This window comes from Rutidosis leptorrhynchoides, chromosome 3, assembly GCF_046630445.1.
Source record: "Rutidosis leptorrhynchoides isolate AG116_Rl617_1_P2 chromosome 3, CSIRO_AGI_Rlap_v1, whole genome shotgun sequence".
Taxonomy (NCBI): domain Eukaryota; kingdom Viridiplantae; phylum Streptophyta; class Magnoliopsida; order Asterales; family Asteraceae; genus Rutidosis; species Rutidosis leptorrhynchoides.
Genome location: NC_092335.1, coordinates 107,722,178 through 107,742,498, shown reverse-complemented (window position 1 = coordinate 107,742,498; position 20,321 = coordinate 107,722,178). Strand labels below are relative to the sequence as shown.

General features: G+C 33.8%; 2 protein-coding genes and 2 long non-coding RNA genes across 8 annotated transcripts; 2 read left to right on the top strand and 2 right to left on the bottom strand.

The window, feature by feature from the left end:
- Positions 1–251: 251 nt before the first annotated feature.
- On the top strand, positions 252–3,731 carry LOC139896630 (uncharacterized). 5 transcript variants are annotated; one of them, XR_011776305.1, is made up of 5 exons: positions 252–537; positions 2,037–2,235; positions 2,433–2,606; positions 2,692–2,756; positions 3,496–3,731. It is a non-coding gene; the product is annotated as an uncharacterized lncRNA (long non-coding RNA). The 5 variants fall into 5 exon arrangements; XR_011776307.1 differs by having other exon boundaries at positions 3,462–3,731; XR_011776308.1 differs by having other exon boundaries at positions 2,433–2,756; positions 3,504–3,731.
- A 567-nt stretch (positions 3,732–4,298) lies between these two features.
- Positions 4,299–4,872, top strand: LOC139896629 (uncharacterized). Its single transcript, XR_011776303.1, has 3 exons — positions 4,299–4,453; positions 4,579–4,643; positions 4,723–4,872. It is a non-coding gene; the product is annotated as an uncharacterized lncRNA (long non-coding RNA).
- Positions 4,873–5,468: 596 nt separating this feature from the next.
- LOC139896628 (guanosine nucleotide diphosphate dissociation inhibitor At5g09550-like) lies at positions 5,469–8,492 on the bottom strand. The gene is made up of 13 exons (XM_071879276.1): positions 8,392–8,492; positions 8,156–8,218; positions 7,986–8,069; positions 7,754–7,861; positions 7,508–7,677; positions 7,280–7,394; positions 6,623–6,703; positions 6,489–6,551; positions 6,291–6,389; positions 6,092–6,216; positions 5,806–6,016; positions 5,648–5,722; positions 5,469–5,522 (listed from the first exon to the last, which is right to left on the bottom strand). The coding sequence occupies exons 1-13, from the start codon at positions 8,476–8,478 to the stop codon at positions 5,469–5,471; spliced, it is 1,335 nt and encodes a 444-aa protein (XP_071735377.1). The 5' UTR covers positions 8,479–8,492.
- A 1,735-nt stretch (positions 8,493–10,227) lies between these two features.
- LOC139896627 (MADS-box protein JOINTLESS-like) lies at positions 10,228–15,742 on the bottom strand. Its single transcript, XM_071879275.1, has 8 exons — positions 15,018–15,742; positions 13,316–13,394; positions 12,664–12,728; positions 12,296–12,395; positions 11,897–11,938; positions 11,675–11,716; positions 11,247–11,386; positions 10,228–10,506 (listed from the first exon to the last, which is right to left on the bottom strand). The coding sequence occupies exons 1-8, from the start codon at positions 15,200–15,202 to the stop codon at positions 10,488–10,490; spliced, it is 672 nt and encodes a 223-aa protein (XP_071735376.1). The 5' UTR covers positions 15,203–15,742; the 3' UTR covers positions 10,228–10,487.
- Positions 15,743–20,321: the final 4,579 nt, after the last annotated feature.

The following is a 20,321-nucleotide window of genomic DNA, read 5'->3' as shown; positions in this document are numbered from 1 at the left end:
ATTGGTGTGTAAGGATCAAAAAACAGTGTGTGAGAATCATCCCTTTATTTTAAGACATATGGAGTAATTATTATATTATTATTATTATTATATTATATTATATTATATTATACTACACATTAAACCCGAACACAGCCCACCAACCACATTCCGCCACATCACCGCCTTCACTACAGCTTAACAGTACCGGCAAGGATTTTTTTGTCTTTTAACACCCTAAAAACCACTGCTTCATCATCCCCACCGACCTTTTGCTGCTCCCTCCTGCTCCTCCCTTCTCTCTCTGTTCTTAAGAAAAATCAATTCCGGTTCACCGAATTCGTTGGATTTTACGGGACAATCATCATTTGATTCGAGGGTTTACTTTCCTGGCGGTGGCGACGGTAACCCACCCGCTTTATCATCGCAACCTATCTAGGGTTTTTAATTTTCTGGGTTTAATAGTGCGAAGTGGCTGGCGGATTAAGCTTTATACATATGATTTCATCTTCATCTATACATATACAAGCTTCTGGAGTTTCAAGCAGTTAGTGAAAGGTTAGGTTTTTGTTCGCTCATATCGCAATTGCATTTATCTGTTTGCATGATTATGAATCGATAAATAGGTACGAATCGATACCCTATGCTGGTATTTGCATGATTAGTGTAAAAATACATACCTTTTCTTTGTATCCTGAATCCCCAATTCAATTTCTTTTTCTTAAAACGTATCTTGAAAAATCCTAATAATCACGGTTTGGTAAAGGTTGTCTCTTCATTACTCCAAACAATCAGTATTTGTTTAGCAATATTGTTGAGTAAATTACAGCACCTTTTTATTTGTTTATTTTTTTATATGTGATATAATTAGCAAAACAAAATACAAAATCGATGGTTTATGAACACTGACAGGAATGAGAATCACAGATTGTTGAAACTTCTATTAACTTTGGGGCTTATTAGAAAACGAAAATTACAATATGTATTTAGCGTTAGTTTTGCAAAATTTGATATAAAAGGGATGAACTGGTGAAAATTTGCACGTGTTTGTTTTGTTTGTCAATGTTTTGTTTTAGGATTCCACAATACCCCTGTCCTTCTCACATCATTATTTATCATATCTGTCTCCCTCCCTTTTGTTTCAGAATCCTTTGTTTAACTATACTGTAATTAATGCAGATTACAGTTTGTATGATTTCTAAGGTTTTAGATGGTTCTTAATGGCATATGCAGTCTTTGAATTGAGTTGCATATATGATATCATCGCTATAAGGATCTATAACCATGACATTCGTGGCTAAAATTTGTTATTTTATCACAACCAAAAGAGATAGCCTAAAGACCATAGTGACAATCTAAATTGCAGCATGTACTTAGTGCAAAACAGCTGATCGCTGTAGCTGGAGAATAGCTCATTGCGCAAGTTGCAGAGAAGTCATTGCATATCTATTTTTGTCTAACCTTAGATTGCTTTTTGTGTATAAAAACCCGGGGTTTACATACAATTAGTCTTTAAAATTTATTTCTTATTTTGTTATGGTATCCACTTTTCAAGTTCGATTTTCTTAAATTTAATCATTATAGTCGTTGAGTGTTGTCCTTAGGCTGCTATTATGTGTGACAAAGGGGTTTGTTGCAGGTTGGATGATGGCTGATTTGCATTATGATTTCTTTTAACTATACTATGTTTTATGACTTGATTATCACAATATCATTGGTTAATTTTCACATTGGTATTGTTTTGAGCAAAATATCACTGCTATTTATTGTCTGCAATATATGTTATTAAGTGATATGATGACAATAATGGGGTAGTGAAAAATAGGGTGTTCATTTAGTGTGTGTTTACGTTTGCTTATGAAAGATGGGAAATATGGTGTTTGTTTAGTTAACTCATAATATTAAGTATTTTCTAATCCAGAATATTAACGATTAAATTTGTGTTGTTGATCATGTTTATATGAATCTTTGTCACTTTGTTGGAGTGTATTTGTGTTAATTATATATTCTTTTTTCAATTTTTGTGACTGTTCAGTTGGATGTTGTTGACGGTGCAGGTGACGTTGATGCTTGTAACGATAGTGGCTATGATGATTGGTATTATTTAAGGGACATTGAAGACCTGACCCGTCTCTTGGCGTGGCAACACCGGACAACATGTAATTGATGCAAGTGTTAGTGTTTGCAGCCATGGTGGGTTTTGAATCCTCTTTTGTCCTGAATCCTCAATTACAAGTCTGAGCCAAATGACAACAGGTCAGTACATATTATTTTCTTTGTTTCACCATAATGTGATATTGTAAAAAACTTTGCTTCTCTATTGGAACTATCATTATGTTTTGGGTGGTTGACTACTGTAGGATCATTATCTAAAATGAAAATGTTTAATAAACAAAGTGAAATGGGACTAACAAAATGAAATGGGTCTAATGTGTCAACAATTTTGCTTTCAGGATTTGAAAGAAAATGCATGCTGAGCTACTTTATGTATCTTACCTAATCATACTTTTGAATTATACGCATTTGAATTGCATTGTTTCCGGTATGTTTTCAATAATACGCTTTAGATTATTCTTTGATGAAACATAACAGGTTTTAGGAAATCTCACCTTTTGACGCCACTCCCGGTATGGTTCGTTTATTGATCTATTTTTGTGTGATAAGTTTAGATGTCATTAATGTACATTTTAATATTTTTGTATGTTGTATCAGCTGACTACTCGATCCTAAGTTTGATGGGTGCTACCGAGTTAAGGACTACAACTTCAATTTTCGGTGTAAGTAATTACTAAAAAGATACATATTATATATTTCAAGCCTTTATTATTGGTCTCTACTACTATTTTTATATATCTTATATGTATTTTATATGTTAATCTTAATTTTGGTTGTTCTTTATCCATTTAGATTGAGATAATACTCAAAGTTCTCGAATATGAAAATCGTTAGCTGCTACCTCCATTATTGAATATGTTGTGATGCCAGTCTTAGAATACAAGATGACTTTTTTACCTTTAAGAATTTATCAAGGGAACTTTTGTATCTAAAGGTCTGATTTTCGGTTATATATAATCTACAATTTTCAGTAAACTTCGATCTCTTTTCAGTAATTATATGACTTATTTATCTTTAGGATTATAATCTACATTTTCAGTAATTTATATAATCTGCATTGTTAAAAAGAAATGCAAGATATTACTGTACGTTTTTACCTTTAGGAATCTATGAAGATGACTTTTGTATTAGCTACCCACATATAATGTTTTAGCCTATAAAATGGATATTGTCTATGATTATAAAAATGTGTGAAACTAAAATTTGATGTTACAGTTTGTGTTGCACTTTTTTGAAATCGTCCTTACCAATTTTGCATTTTTTTCCCTCACATTGTTTAACCCGGACCAGTTGAACTCTGCTGTTACTTTTAGGTCTTCATTTAGATAATACATTTTGTTTGTTTGTGTTGAACTCTGCTGTTACAGTTTGTATAATATTCAATTCTAATTGCTTCTTAAGGACTGAAGGTTATTAATCTCGATGGAGAGACAGAAGAAGCTGAAGTCGAAGCTCAAAGAGGTGCATTTGGTGCATTGGATAAAGGTTCTCTTCCGTATATGTAAACAAGATATGTGGGTTCTATATAAACCAATTTTTGTATAAACTAGCTTTTGTATATGTAAACAGTATATGCATCTTTTATAAATAGTTGTTGTGAAAACCATCAACTCTAACAACAAGTTGAAATAAACGAAAAAACGCAGCGAAGCGCGTTGGGCTAATCTCTAGTTTGTATAATTTAACCCAACATCACAGACTGTTACATAGTATCATCAATTTTTTTATTAACACGTCTTTAAAAAATATTCATGTATAATATTGAAAATTGAACAAAAGCAAAACATATATACATAAGTGTAAACTTAATCCAACAAAGTATGGTGCTATTAAACTAAATATTATTTAAAATACTGGTCAAAATTCCTCTTTAAAAAGTTACTATAACATGTGTTAAAGTTATAAAAAGTAAGGTTGCAGAAAATATACTAAAAAATGTTAAAGGTTTAAATTGCTAACATAATGAAAGTTTGAAGTTTAACTACTGTATTTATTTATTTATTTATTAAAATTTTCTACAATATGATTACTTCAAGTGAACTAAACAATAATAAAAAAATTAATAAAAGATACTTAAAGAAAATTATAAAGTTAACCATAGACGAAAACTTAATTAACCATTTTAATTATTTATTTCACGATATCAAAGATTATATTCTTGTAACACCGTAGTGGGCAAAGTAAAAAATATTTGTGCTTGTACTATAATATAATTTCTGTTTAAACCGATTTCAAAAATTATATCAATTCTGATATCTTTCAAATGGAGAATCAACAACAGAGCGCAATTAAACCATGGATCCTTGAATTCGTCCCCTTCATTGTTCTTGTTCTCATAGCTGCTCATGTACTCGCTTTGGTACGTACATCATATCTCCGTACTACTTCAATCTTACAATTTCAAGATCACAGCTTCCGAATTATATTAATTATAATTATAATATAATTTTTTTTTCTGGGTGTCTTTAATTTTGGGGATAACAGGTTTACTGGATATACAGGTTAGCTACTGAGAAGCTTCCTGGACGAAGAAAGAAGCACTAGAACTTGTACGTTTAATTTATATTTTACTGATCTGATTTTGTGTTTCTATTGTTGAATTTTTGTACTTTTTGTGTATGGCTGTAGGGAACTATAGTGTGTAGAATACAAGGTGTTTGATGAAATGCGTGAAAGAAAAATGTTTCCCGTTTGACAATTAAGCTCGAGGGTCAAATGAAAGTTTATGTAATTTGTGATTGTGTAAAGCTTTAGGTAATTTGATTATTTATTAGTGCATTTTGGGATGAATATTTTTGTATCAACTTGCCATTTTACAAAAAATTGTATGACAAACAGTCAATGGTATTGTATGAATTTCACTCTAGATAGTCCCTTACTCACATGGTTATAAGTTGATTATTGAAGTATTTTGTGTTTGTTGTAGATGATTGACCTTGTTATGCAAAAAATGTGTGTCTTATGAAACATATTATATACCTGAAATAGTTTGTTGTAGGTGATTGTCATTGTGTTATCGAAAAGTCATACTATTTTATCGGTAACATAACCTTATGAGCCAAAAATTATATCTGGTTAGAACTGTATAGATTCCTGGATGATTTTTATGCATTAAGCTTGATCATTGGTGACTATCGAAGCCAAATAAATTGCCTAATTTATTAATTGAAGTAGCCGTTTAAGCGAACCAGTATTCAACAAACATAATAACTGTGACTGGAAGGAAAAATACACACTAATAACCATCCAGGGTACCATAACTTGAATTAGGGTCACAGATCGTTCAGTATGTGATCAAAAAGAGGGAAAAACACGACTGTTGATCATGCTGTCTTGAAATCCGTATTAATTTGGAGATATAACGACAATCATACCTACTCCTCACCGGAAGCACTTGCAGCACTTAGATCCACACTTAAGTCAAGAGTCTGTGACATTACATCATTTAATAATCGAGTTAAATTTAGTTAGCCATGAATGAATAAACATATATAGATTCGAGAAAATTATATATAGTGAACATTCAAAATGCAAGTTCTGTATTTAGATTTACCTTTCCTGTTATCCGGCTGTACATGGCAATCACATCTTCCACCGTGGACTCAAAATGTGTTGTGGCATCATAACTCTGTAGGAGACAAATATTGGTTTAATGTTTTGATGAAAATTGAGTCATTGAGTTACAATAAATAGATATACGCAGTTACTTACAGTAGATATGTAGCAGTTATCTTCTGCACCCTGTTGCTTGGGTTCATATCTGTCGTAAGTATCAAAAAAGATCTGATCCACGGACCCGAGCAAATCGATCCCCGGCTTCAGTTCGGTCTCGGGATTATCTGTCTCCGCCTCGGTCGTCACAAAAGCTATGTATTTACCTTTAGGGGCTACATTGTGAGAATATGAGCAGCAGAACAGATACCTAGAATAGATTTAAGAAGGGTATTAGGGTAATTTCAAATCTAAGTTAAAAAACGATGTTTGCTTTGTTACATACATGTCAGATTTGCGGCCTAGTTGTTTTTGGGGGAGGATAACTTGGGTCGAATGAGCATCGTTAGTGTTTGGGATGGGGTGACTCATGATGCATATAGCACGAGCTACTTTACCAACTTTCGTTACCTGTTGCAATAAAAAAGATTTGGTATTTCGTAGTGGTAAAATTTTGTGTATAAAGTTTAGTTTTAATGTTTTACCTTGTCGGGTAAATATGAGGGATCACATACTACTTTTTTGCACTTGGCAGTTTCTCCTTCTGATGTTACACCAACTACTTTTCCATCTTCAAACTCTACCTGTCATATTTAGTAGTCGAACGAAGTACAATTATTATAACAAGCGTCTCTAAAAGTTATATCTGTACATTATAGTTTTAAGGATTATTAGTTCATTGCCTTGCATTCCGGTTTGTTGAGCATGTAAGTGCCACCATAGACTGCACTCAAGCGAGCAAATGCCTGTCAGATATTAAATCGATGAAGTTAATATTAGACAGTTAGCAGACTATTTGGTGCAGATGGAAGTTTACCTGAGGCAATTCTCCTAGTCCGTAAAGGGGATAAATATACGGGGAACCCCCTTGAAAGCGAGCTAATGACTCCGCATAAAGCTATTCAAGATATATAAGGAACATATTAGATAGTATAAAAATCAAATCATATGTCACTAAATCACTACTGCTTGCTAAAATACACTGTTGTAAAAGTCGGCCGAGTTTGTCAACGTGTCAGTTTACTAGCCCGCCCTGATTCGCTCAAAAACTTCTTAAAAGCCGGTTAACGCTAAAAATTCTCCTCAAAGTTGGGCTGAGTTAGCCGAGTCGGATGTGAGTTGATCAAAGTTGGCAAAGTCAAAGTTAGGTAAAAAAAAATTTATATTTTCTGAAATTTGATTTTGTGTCATATATCTATGTTTGAAATATTTATGTTTTATGTTTGATATATTTATGTGTAATAAAGCAAAGTTGCTCAATTGTAATATTATTAATATATATATGTGTTTAATTTATTTTTACTAAAAATGATGGTCAACGTCCGACTTGTCTCCGTCTTGTCCCCGACTCAACCGAGTCGTCCCTCCAAGGTCCCGGCGGACTCGTCCCTGACTAGAGACTTTTACAACCTTGCTAAAATATACTGTTAAATCAAACTAGGATCTTTTTGGGCATTCATGTTGGATTACTCACCTTAACTCTTTTGATAACATCTATAGCTGGCTGGTCCAAGTAACTATCGTTCCTATAGAGTGCCAACGCATGCCCGATGAAATCAACTGTATTGTCATCTAGCCCGTATTTTTTCCTACATAAACCGATAGGTCAAACATCCAAACATAGTAGCATTGAAGTTAAATAATATCTCTCGTAGTTTCCGAAAAGAAAAAAAAAAAAAAAACAATTAGGATATGAGCGTACGTAAGATCTCTTGCTGGTACTTTTGTGACATCCAACCCTTCATGTGATTTTTTATCACTTTCATCATAGTCTTGAACGTAAATGAAGAACTTTCGAGCACGACGCTTCTCAAACAATCCCATGAGAGGAGATTTAAGTGCTTCCACATCAGTTGCAGGTACTTTGTGAACCTGAAAGAGAATCATAACTAACATTAAGTTAACAATTATTGAATAGTTGCTAATTGTAAGATTATAGGTTTCATACCTTTCCTTTATTGAATACATAGCTACCATCAACAGCCTTGAAATTAAGGTATTTTGTGACATTAGTGTGAATTAGAGTACGAACCAAGGTACCATTAGCCATCATAAACTGCCAAAGAACATAAGTAATATTAGAACGAATCGTTACACTAATTGTGGCAATGCACATTACTTCAAAATAGTTGCATGTTCATAGCAAATATAACTCTGTTATCTAAAGAAACTAGACATGCCTTGGGGACCATATCGACGTTGTAATCTTTGCTTGAGCCTAGTTCTTCAGGAGGTGCCTCATCGCCCTTGAATCGCTTCCAGAGCTATACATACATAATTACAGATATATTAATTAAATGTTAAATAAAAGTACAGATCTTAAATTAAATGCATTGTTAGGATAAATTACCTGGTTTAGGTTTAGTGATGTTGACTCTCCTCCATAGTAGTCATTTCTATCCATGTGTAGCACCTGTACAAATAAGACAATCCGAATTAAACGTTCCACTCAACAGATACTAATTCAACATCAAGCAGATGCATTTCCATTATCATTGTTTACAAATCAATATGCTTGACAAATTGAAGACATCTTGTGTACATAGACACATATTTAAACACAAAATGAGTTGTGTGAGGGCTTACTTTGAGGCCATCGACCGATAGGAGACCGCTGAGGATACATTCCTTGAGACCGGTGCCAAGAACTATAACGTCATATTCTTCATCCATTCCGATTCAGTGAGGTTGTTAACAGATGATCAAAAAGAAAAAGAAAATGTTTTTAGTAAAAATAAAAGGTGCAAGAAGAAGATGTGAGATGGAAAAGAATGAGGGATATAATTGGCCATTCATTTTGATGAACAGGTCTTTATGCAGGAAAATTCGGTTATTAATTTCCCCGCCAAATTTCAAGGATTTCTTTACTACGTGGTGGGCTACCTTTTTTTTTTTTTTTTTTTTTTTTTTTTTTTTTAACATTCAGTTTTAATATACTTTTTGAGAAAAATGTTTTCTGCTGGTGTTTTGGTAGTTCTTTTTAGCAAATGATGTCTCTTTTGTAGGGCACGCCATCTTTTTTTATGTAATTTAAAGATTTTCTAAACGTAGAAAAGGTTATTATTAACACACAAAAATATCATACAGTTAATTAAATAATCATCATTCAAAATTAATAATTAACTGTATATATAATATTTTTAAGCAAGTAGATTTAAAGTATAAAGTCTTGAGTGTTAAAAATAGAGTTTGTGGCGGATTACCGTTTACACTCTCCTCTAGTAACCTACCAGTAACCTAATAGCTCACTAGTACCCGTTGCCTTTGAAGTTGGGGTTTGCCATGTGGTAACCTTAGACGAAGTGGGTGCATTTTCGAGTCTCACTTTTGACAAAGATTTATAGCCCTTGATAAAGTGAGATGATACTCGTACCTACCACATGGGGTATTTCGATGGATGTATTTTACATGTATGCGACTCTTACGGAGGTAGTTTGGTGGCCTTTCAAAGGAAACACAAGATTTAGTATATTCTCATAACTCTGTGTGCTTCAACATAGATGAGCACGCTGTGTGAAGAAACTATTTTATGCCAGTCTCAACTACTTAGTAAAGGTGGTTAAGATGATAAATTGTCTTTAATGTTGTAAGGGATAATGTTACATGAGGTGCTAATAAGATTCGAGGGATTTTGAAGCCTTTTATAGTTAGCACTAGTGTTTTATTATAAAGGGAAGTACGCCAGGTCCGAGTAGAAAAAATGAACTAAGTAGAGCAAAACAACAGATCTATTCATTCAACAAGATATGTCTGGATTATAGTTTTTTTTTTTTTTTGAACATCAATATTATTCAAAACTCAAACCCCCCTAACGAGCAGCTAGGGAGGTCAAAATACAACTTACAGTTACAAGTTACAATGGCTTTAATTGCCAATCATTCCACCCGACATAAAGTTTACTTCTATTACAAAACCAGTTAAAAGCATAAACATGAATCGAGTCGAACAATAGCTCATTTTTTAAGAATGTGGAAGCAAAGACTGCTATTCCGGTATCTCCATATATGCCAAATTGACGTCACGACAATCACATATAATTTATTTTTTGCGTCGGATGAATGATGCCAAGAATCAAACCATGCTATCCATTCGGACCAAGCATAGACGTCTGGCCATTGAATATCCACCCAATTCTGAATTATCCTCCATATATCTGGATTATAGTGAAACTCTAACTTCTAAAATGTTGTACAAGCAAAACTATTTAGGGTTTATAGTATGTGGGTTTCCTACCAATATGGACATGTCAAAGAATATGAAGGTCGCAAGTAAGGGTAAACCCCATAAAGTATTATTGATGAAGCTGTGTAATCTTCTGATCTTTGTGATAAACAACGCAATAGCAAGTTTATATTTACTACCCTATTCTATCTTAATTCTGTTTATAATTAAGCTTGTGATAGATCTAGCATGAAATTTTGAATATCAATAACGTAGGCTGAATAGTTACGAACCAATATACATACATACATTATGTTGCTAATAATACATAGTTTGCACTTAGCACCCGCCTGGTATTTCTTATATTTTGTACATATAACAGAATAGAAGATAGATGATAAGAGTAAATGAACATGGATGCAATTCATTAAGCTCAATCCCAAGTTTTTATATGGGGCAAAAGAAATTACTCTTAAACATACTTCAAATATAGGTGCAGATCCATCTTCCATATGCTTTCATCACCCCGAGTAATGTAACCTGCACAACAACCTTTATATATCTTTTTGTTTGAATGTCATGTACAAATTATATACTCCTTACATTGACATTTTTTATCATGTTAATGAATAGAATTTCTAGTTTCATGCTATTCGAGTTTACATGCTAACAGTAAGTGGCATAACAACAACAACAACAAAACCCAATATGACTTGTGGTGTATGGGAGAGGTGAGATGTAGACAATCCTTCCCATATCCGAGAATAAAGACAAGTCATTTCTCCACCCAGAGTAAAACACTCTCAAAAGTAGAGAAAGTCATCCCTCTCTTTATTCGACGGATAGAGAGATTGATTCCGAGTGGACCTCCGGCCAATAAGTACAATAAGTAGGAAAAAATTTAAAAAATAATAAAATAAAATTGAGACGCCATGAAAATGGTAAAATCAAATTTCGATGGGTTATAAATCCTACCTGAAATTTACATCAATTTGCACAAAAAAAAAATAATAAAAAAAAAATAAAAAAAATAAAAAACATGCATATAGTGCTTGTAAGTTAATTTAAGAGCTGCATATACTAAAAGCCAGGTGTCTCATTGTAGTCGAATTTTTATTACAAAAAGTTGTACGTTTTTTTTTTTTTTTTGAAAAGCGGTTAGGAGTCACTGACAGGCCGGGCCCTACCAGAAGTGAAGCTACTCACCCGATCATTTGTAGAACTTTCAATCAATTGGTTAGATGAATGAATTATTAAACCGGGATTATGTAGGAACTTACCCCAACTTTAGAGATGTACCAGAGCTTTCATATTCTTGCGGAGGGCCATCAGAGTTACAAATATTGGTAGATTCAGATAACTCGCCATCGTCACCGGAGTCACCAATAGGTCGAGTCCAAGCGTTAGAGATCATCAGAAGCTTCATTTGATTGACAACTCAAATGCAAAGTTAGAAAATACACATACACCATTACACCAGACAAGATATAGTTAAACAAAGGCCACTGAAGTTTTCGATCTCTACCTAGCAACCATTATATTTGAGTATTTCACATCTTTCAGAGTACGGTAGCTAAAATGCTATTTTAGTTCTCTTTGTTATAAAGGGGAAATGTTCATCGGTAATCTTTATTGTTTTCTCAATACAAGTCGAACAAAGAATAGAATAAATTATTTTTTTGACTTTAGAGGGCATGATAATTTGTACCTCTTGTCTCAGATTATCATTCTCCTCCATCAGTTTTAATTCCTGCAAGTTTTACCGCCTTAATTAAGCTGGTTGTTAACCACATGCAACAAAGACAATTTTGCATGTGCAATGCTAAAATTCGTCGGTAACAATATTTCTTTTATCAACAAAATGAGTAATGACGACATTTACCTATATATGTTGTAACATAAAAATATATCGTTAAGTTTGAGTTCTGACCTTCTCTTGAAGACGATTAATCTCGTTCATAATCACCTCACCCTGGAATATAGTAGAAGTGTAGAACTATAATAAGCCCATGCCTATTAAATAATGTTTCATGAATAATTCAACAGTCTCTGTTGGCATATGTCTCGGTCTACCTATTGTAATCTTTATCTTCTTTAAATTCATTTTTACTACAATAAAATGTTGTTCTCAATTTAGGTGTTTATAAAATTTCAAAACTTCGATTCAGATGGTATTGTAGCAATTTCATGGGGAAGTGAAAGTATGTAAAATACGTCTCCATAAATTAATAAACAAATATAGAATCTAGAATTTACCGCCATTTGGGAAAAAATGCTGCAACAAATAATATAGTAATAAATAATGACTTTCACAAAGTAAATACTGCACCTTTCTGGCTACAACACGACTCAATCCAGCTTCAAGCGACTTCTCAATCTGGTGCAGTTCTTCAATACTTAAACCCTGCAGCTCCTCCCCTCTTAACCGCCTGTTTATCATTAAGAATTTACATCGAAGATCCAACGAACATGCATACATCGATATTATACATATACACACACATATATGTCTAACTATACATAGATGCTTATAGAACATTATATGATTATCATTATTAGGTGCTAATTAGTACGTATATGTCTATCATGCTGACATGTATTATAGAATATTTAAATTAGTACGTATATGTATGCATGTATATGCATATGTCTGTGTATATATACATATATGTATATATGTGTATTAGAAGAATGTACCTTAACTGAAGGGTTCTATCTGCAACTTCTTTGCTTAAACTGGCATAGTTGGAGTCTTCAACCAGCTGTAAGAAAAAATTAAATCTTCACACATAGGTTGCGTTTTGAAATATATATATAAGGATAATTGAATCCCTTAAAGACGACCTATATTCTGGACTACACTAATCATAAGGCATCCGATGTAAAATCGGTTTATAAGTGGTTCAACCCCTAGTCAACCAAGCTAGTTACAACCTATATAGGTTGTTTCAAGCCCTAAAAAAAAGAGACTGTTTTAATAGAACAAGAAGCTGTACCCGCCCTTGTGGCCTAGTGGTACACCGAACACTTTGTGTGTTGGATGAGATGGGAGGTCTCAAGTTGAGTCCCCTCCCTAAAAATATTCTAGGGTATTTACCCAATTTATGGAGTGACCCCGGGGAGGTTTTACCAACCGATATTTCTGGATTTCAGCCCGCTCCGCTTGCCCCTCGGGATGGTTTAACGATCAGGTATATGTAATGCGGTTTGGGTTTCCGCCCAAAAGCGCGTGTGTGAGTGGAAAATGATTGGGTGGGTGGGTTATTCCCAGTCAATGATTCCAAATACTTGCCTTTCAAAAAAGAAAAAATAGAACAAGAAGCTAGCTAGTATAAGAAACTAAGTTCACCTGCAACTCAAGGGAAGGTTGGTTTAGCTTCTCAAGGTTTCTTGAGTGCAAGCTACGCTTTTCAAGTACGTCTTTCATACTGCCAGCCATACACCAGAATAACAAGTGTCTCAAAATGATAAGTGTGTGCAACGACATATATAATATATAATCATGTTATGCTACAAAAGTATTACCTATTTACAATGCTTCTGATCAAAACATTACTATATTGTTATCTTGAAGAAACATTATGTAACTCAATGACGTCTTATTCGGTCCGCTATGTGACTGATTTTTTTAACTACTCTAATTCTAATTATTATCGAAATTTGAGGTTTTAAGTAATTATCAGTCCTGTAAGTTGTAATATTCTTTGGCATTTTACTTACATCTTCTCACATAAAATTAAACGACTTCTCTCTTCTATGAATGTTCAATCGAGACTGCATATTTTTTCCAAGTTTCTCAAAGTATATATACTTTTAGAACGTAAACACAAACACACCCACCCCCCCCCCCCCCCCCCCCCCAAATTACACATAGTCCACCACATGACTCGAACTCACAACCTCAAGGAGGTTCATGACTTATCTCGATACCGCTAGGTCAAAGCCCTTTCTGGTTTTGACACCCAATTTTTAATTTTACACGATTGATGTAGCTAGTGTTACTTCAATTTGAATATCATTAGACATTTGAGACATGCTCATCTTTTTATTAAAATCGCTATGTGTCGAGTCAGATATTGCATAATTTCATGAAATGGATAGTACGTATGTCAAGTTTATGGTTCGTTTAAGAACTTCATACTAGCATATTGAGCTACGGGTCAAGTTTAGGATTTTATACAAACCTACATAATATTTTAAACTCTCAAGATATATATACACAACAAAACCTATAACCTTAAATATATACAATCCACATGATCCAAAAACTTTAACACTAACTATATGTGAATTGAAGTTGCATTGCAAAAAAAAAAAAAAAAGAAAAAAGAAAAAAAGAAAACTACTCTATTAGTCATGTACATATTTGTTAATAAGGCAATCGATACACGTATGAAAGTTTAAGTAAAAATGCGACCTAATAAAGAATACTATACGTGCACGTAGCATGTGACCATGTGACGAAGTTTGTTTTTTCCAAGTTTCGTCCCCGAATTCTTTTGTGAAACGAAAATCATGAGCTTTAAATGACGAAATTAGTCTAAATGGATGACGAATAAATAAATATCACATACATATATAGATTCAACTCCATATTCAAACATATCCTAGCAGTTTATCAGTTTTAACTTGTTGCATCTAAGTCCCAAACAACATTCTTAGCGTGATAATTAACTAATTTTTGTGAAAAACACCCAAAGTAAATGAGTAATCATAGGTACAATATTAATTCCATTCAATTGTTATTGTACAAACAAATAAGCATGAACTATATATAAACCAACAAAATCCAAAAGTCCCACACTAGCTTCAAGAAATCAGATCATAAGACAAGTAAAATTCAATGGAACACACCCAAAAACACATATACAAACCTTATAACGAAATGCTAAACACCAACTAAAGGTTTCATAACAAATCCTACAACACAAGCAGATATAGAAACAATCATGAACACACACATATACATATCCATAAAAGCACACACTGACACTACACATAAAAAGCACACACATAACCCTAACAAGCTAGCTAGCAAGATGTGCATATACCTTGAGTTTGAGTAGTGAAAAAGCTTGCCATTGGATGAAAAGAGAATGATAGCCACATCAGCATCACAAAGTACAGAAAGCTCTTCAGCTTTTTTAAATAAACCTCTTCTCCTCTTTGAAAAAGTTACCCTTCTTGCTGTAGCATTGTCAATTTTTTTAATCTGTACTTTATTACTAACCATCATACTTCCAGTGCAGAGCGCACACACTATTTTTGGAAATATTTTTTTACAAATCTCAGTGAAAGATGCAAATGAAACAGGAAATAAAAGGTTCAAATCAAGGGTTTTCTATGAAAGGAAACAATTAATTTTGTGGGATACAAAAGAAGTAAAGAATAAAAAAGGCAGCATGTGTTTTTACCATAATTGGGTATAAACAATAAAGATCAGATTTTTAAATTAGAAACCCTACATAGAATTATCACCAGACAAGAACACCCGTTTGCCCAATTCTTTCTTTTACCCGGATCCAGCTGATGATGATGATGATGATCGGTAAAGGTGGTTAATTTTTCCAAGAAAATTGAGGAATTAAAAAGATAAAGAAAAACCCACTAATTAGAATCAACAAAGATTTTGCATATTGAACAAAAGATGTAAAGTAAAGGTAATTGGATTTAAAGTTTGATGTCAGGGATGGAAGATGAATTGGGGAAAGTGGTCTGGTTCTTGGGAACTTTAAGATATGACTGTTGTATAAAAGGAAACCGATTAGACAGTTGAGTGTATCCACTCTCTTGGTTATTGTTCTTCGTGTAAAACCTTACTACCGTATAAATTAATTAATTAACTACGGTAATTCAATTCGGAGTATTAGATATTGGAGTAGATATTTTTTTTTTAAAAAGCAAGGCATTATATTTCTTTACTTCAATTGAATGTACATACAGCAGGCTGTAACTAGTAGACCTGCATACTATGACAAAAACAAAACTCGAATATGAATAGCATAGGATGGATGCCAAAGTAGCAGCCAATCACGAAAAAATCTAAACATCAAAATATGCAGACGGGTTTGAAAACCAAGAACTCCACTCGATGTTTGAACCTTTGAGCCTCCCGGATATCCAATCAAAAGGAATAACTTGAATTTCGTTGACCAACGCCGGAGCACACGAACTATGATTTTTGAATGTTTTTGCATTCCGATTCTTCCACAGAGAGTATGCAGTAACCCATTCCACAACTTGCCAAAGATTTGATCCGAGAGATGATACGGTTAGAGATGTTTTCCCACGCATACTTTCAACGAGACTAGGTCCATTAGAGATGTCCAAATCCCACCATTTATGGATACGAGCCCAAACATCCTTAGCGAATTTGCAGGAGAATATTGCATGATTAACCGATTCGATGCCATCATCACAAACGGGGCATCGAATGCTATGGAGATCGATGCCACGTTTATCCAATTCCACACGAACCGGCAATCGTTTTTTCAATAGTCTCCATACAAATATTTCGACTTTTTTAGGTGCGAGTGTATTCCTTAGCGTCTCTTGATTTGTTGGAGGTGATGGAAACATGGCCGCCTGAATAATAGAAGCAAGTTTCTTGACCGTGAACACCCCGTTATTTGCGAGTGACCAAGACCAAGATTTGCTTTCACTGAAGTTTATGGAGATTGAAGACATCAAGTTTGAAATTTCCACGAGTTCGTCCCTGGTTCTCCCTGTTGGCGTACGTACCCAGTCCCACCTGAGTTGCAACCTGTTATCATCATCATACCATACTCGATCCTTCACCTTCGCGTCACGGTTACGCTCCAATCTGAAAAGTCTCGGAAAGCTGTTTTTAAAGCATTCTGTACCACACCATGGTTCTGTCCAAAAGTCAGCTCTGTCACCGTTGCCGATTGAATTCTTGAAAGAGCTTTTGATGGGGACTTGTAGATCTTCAATTTCATTTCCTGCACGAATAATGTTAGACCAAATGCCCCCGGACGGAAAATGAGCGAGCCCAACATCCGACCGGAGACCACCGTCAATTCCATAAATGCTTTGGATGATTTTTACCCAAAGGCAATTGGTTTCGGTTTTAAACCTCCACCACCACTTGCCAAGTAGCGCAAGATTTTTGCTCCTAAGAGAGCCGATATTTAACCCTCCCGCCCCATAAGGTAAAATCAAGGAATCCCATTTGACCCAAGGAATTTTTGACCCCGAGGAGTCACCCCCGCCCCAAAAGAAATCACGTCTCACATTCTCAAGTAATTTAATCACACAAGGTGGGGCACGAAAGATCGAGAAATAATACAAGGGAAGACTATTAAGGATCGATTTGATGAGAATCAATCTTCCACCGAAAGACATCGTTTTTTTCTTCCAATCCGATAGCCTATTCTTGACTTTATCAACAACCACATTCCAGTCACATTTAGGTTGTTGGTAAAAAAAATAAAAAATAATGGGTTAACGTGAATAGGGTCGTATGAATGATAATGGTCAATCGATTCAATAAATATCTACCTGATTCACACGCTTCGTGATAAACGTGGATGAACTTAAATTGATATCAATATGGATACGAATATGAATAAACCTAAATAGATATGGATGTGAACATGAATAAAAAGTTCATCCATGAATATGTTAAATGAATACTCTTAATACATATATAAATACATTAATATAGATATGTGTTTACATATTTACTATTATAAATGCATTTATCGTAAAATTTACATTTTGCTTTAAACCTTATAATGAAGTAAGTATGATATATTACAATAAAACACACATATCTAATAAAATAAACGTACAAATTACATATTTAATTTTTCATAATCTATGTTTAATAGCAAATTTAATAAATTGTATTCTATTTTCGATAAAGATTACATATTCTTGTGGATACATTTTAATTATATCATGTTATATCTATTTTTCTAACCACGTTTTTGTTTTCATCGCATATATATTTAGAAATATTATAACATTTTTTAAACATTAGGTAGATATTCATTTACCCACTTAATCCAATGGATATTGATGGATGAACTGAAATTAAATGGATATGGATATAAATATGGATGGGAAAAAATTAAATGTATATGGAAACGACATCACCAAATCCATTTTCATCCATATGTATGGGTGGTTATTTTTAATTTCTTTTTTATTTTTTCTTATTGTATAATTTATTTTAATTTTAAATTTGTTTAATTGGTTAGATTAGTTTATTTTGTAATTATCAAAACAAATTAAACTAATAAAACACACTTCATTTATAATTAATAATACGATTACATTAATTAAAGTTTCTAGTGAAGGTCGCGATGGGGTTGAAGATGACGAGTCGGGAGTTGTCGGTTCGCCACTCAAATAGTTAGTATACAACGACCAATCGTACGAGTTTGGGTTTGTCATTGTTAAGACCGTCTCCAACGGAGGCGTGTTGCATGATTTTTGGGACCAACACGCCACCCAACACGGGTTAGCGCAACGTGTTGGTGGTCAATGGTCGTAGCGTGCTGGAAGATAGCACACAACAATGAGCCGCGTGTTTGTTGCTGTTGCGGACGTGGACTCACCCCAGACACACACGGACGCAACGGTTTGATTATTTTGAATTTAATTTCCAGCTTTCTATCTATATACACATATATACATAAAATAAATATACACTATATTATCAAACACACATATTAATACATGAAAAATGAAAAAGAAAAAAAAAATACCCCCAACACGCGACTCAGCACGCCACCCATTACACAGCAGTCTGGCAGCACGCTCATCAAGCACCTCACTCCCACTCAGCAACACGCCAACACGCCCCTCAGGGTTAAAAATGGTCTAAGTGTTGTTTATAAAATAATGAAAAAATAAAAAATGTGGGAAAAGATGGATTAGATTGTATAAAATATGTTTGAGTAATTTATTAAAAAATTGTATAAATTTATTATTATTATTATTATTATTATTATTATTATTATTATTATTATTACTATTATTATTATTATTATTATTATTATTATTATTATTATTATTATTATTATTTATGTATTTGTTGTATAAATTATATCCATTTGAGTTTGAACTTTGATCATCATTTGACTCATCTTAACGATCAGGTAGATCACCAACACTAATCGGATCATGCCAGGTAGTCAAGCATCCCGAACATGCTATAGGCGTGTTGGTGGAGTGCCCGCTGAAAATCCTTGCCAAGCACATGCGTTAATCATGGTCTTTATATACTCTTATTTAAGATTAGCGTGTCGCCTGTGGAAGTACTCACCGTGAGTTAGCTAGACAAACGATCAACAAACGTCTGATAAAAAATGGTTGGGCGTTGATGTTTTTCATACACTCGGTTTTGAATAAAGTGTAATGAGTTGACTAGTGGTGATTGATTGGTGAATGTATCCATTGAAGGAGCTGACTGTTGCTAGTTTTTTCATTTATTTTTTCTATATAAACAAACAAACTTCTTTTTTCACATTTATTTCTTTCAAACACTCACAAAAATACTTCTCAACTTTTATAAAAATTAATTTTTGGCTCAAAGTCTTGATTTTTTGCTTAAATCTATGTCCGGAGATGAAAATACTTTTAAAGTCGTGCAACTACATCGTGAAGGCTGGGAGAGGGCGAAACATCAAGTCGAAATATCCAACCAAATTCATGTCTTTATATTAATAGAGATTGTGAAGGTGCGGCTCTTGCTTTACGGAACAATTAATATTTCACCGACACCAACATATTCTCCACACATTTTTGAAAGACGGTTTCGTATGCGGATTCAGTTTTTTCTCCGTATTTTAAAAGATAATCTTGATTATTCCAACTCTAGTGAACTTGTTCCAAAACATTTTACCTTTTTCAACAACCTCGCTCCAGATACACTAGGTCATTTTGGGTTTACCACTTTTCAAAAGTGTGCGTCCACAATGAACCATTTGGCGTACGGAACGACTGCACATATGTTTGATAAATATTTACGAATGGGTGAGAAAACGGGATATGTTTGTCAAAATAATTTTGTAAGTGTATAATCGACTTATATGGTAGAGCATATTTGTGAAAGTCGAGGGCAAGTAACATTGTTCGATTATATTCGGCGCAAGAAGAAAAACACATTTTTAGAGGAATGCTTGGTAGTAATAATGATTGTATGAGTTGGGAATGGAAAAATTGTACCGCCGCATGGAAAGGTCAATATACTATATGTGATCGTGGTCACCTGACGATCATGTTTAAAGTAGTTGATTCATATGATATCTGGATATGACATGCATTTTTTTGGCAAGGTTTCATCATAAAACCACCAAGTTGTGACGACCCTGAAATTTCCTACC

Coding starts and splice junctions, on each gene's coding strand:
- LOC139896628 (XM_071879276.1), bottom strand. CDS start 8,478: ATGGATGAAGAATATGACGTTATAGTTCTTGGCACCGGTCTCAAGGAA. Junction 8,219..8,391: donor TATCGGTCGATGGCCTCAAA/GTAAGCCCTCAC, acceptor TTATTTGTACAG/GTGCTACACATGGATAGAAA. Junction 5,523..5,647: donor ACAGCCGGATAACAGGAAAG/GTAAATCTAAAT, acceptor GTAATGTCACAG/ACTCTTGACTTAAGTGTGGA.
- LOC139896627 (XM_071879275.1), bottom strand. CDS start 15,202: ATGATGGTTAGTAATAAAGTACAGATTAAAAAAATTGACAATGCTACA. Junction 12,729..13,315: donor AACCTTCCCTTGAGTTGCAG/GTGAACTTAGTT, acceptor TTTTTCTTACAG/CTGGTTGAAGACTCCAACTA. Junction 12,396..12,663: donor GATAGAACCCTTCAGTTAAG/GTACATTCTTCT, acceptor AATGATAAACAG/GCGGTTAAGAGGGGAGGAGC.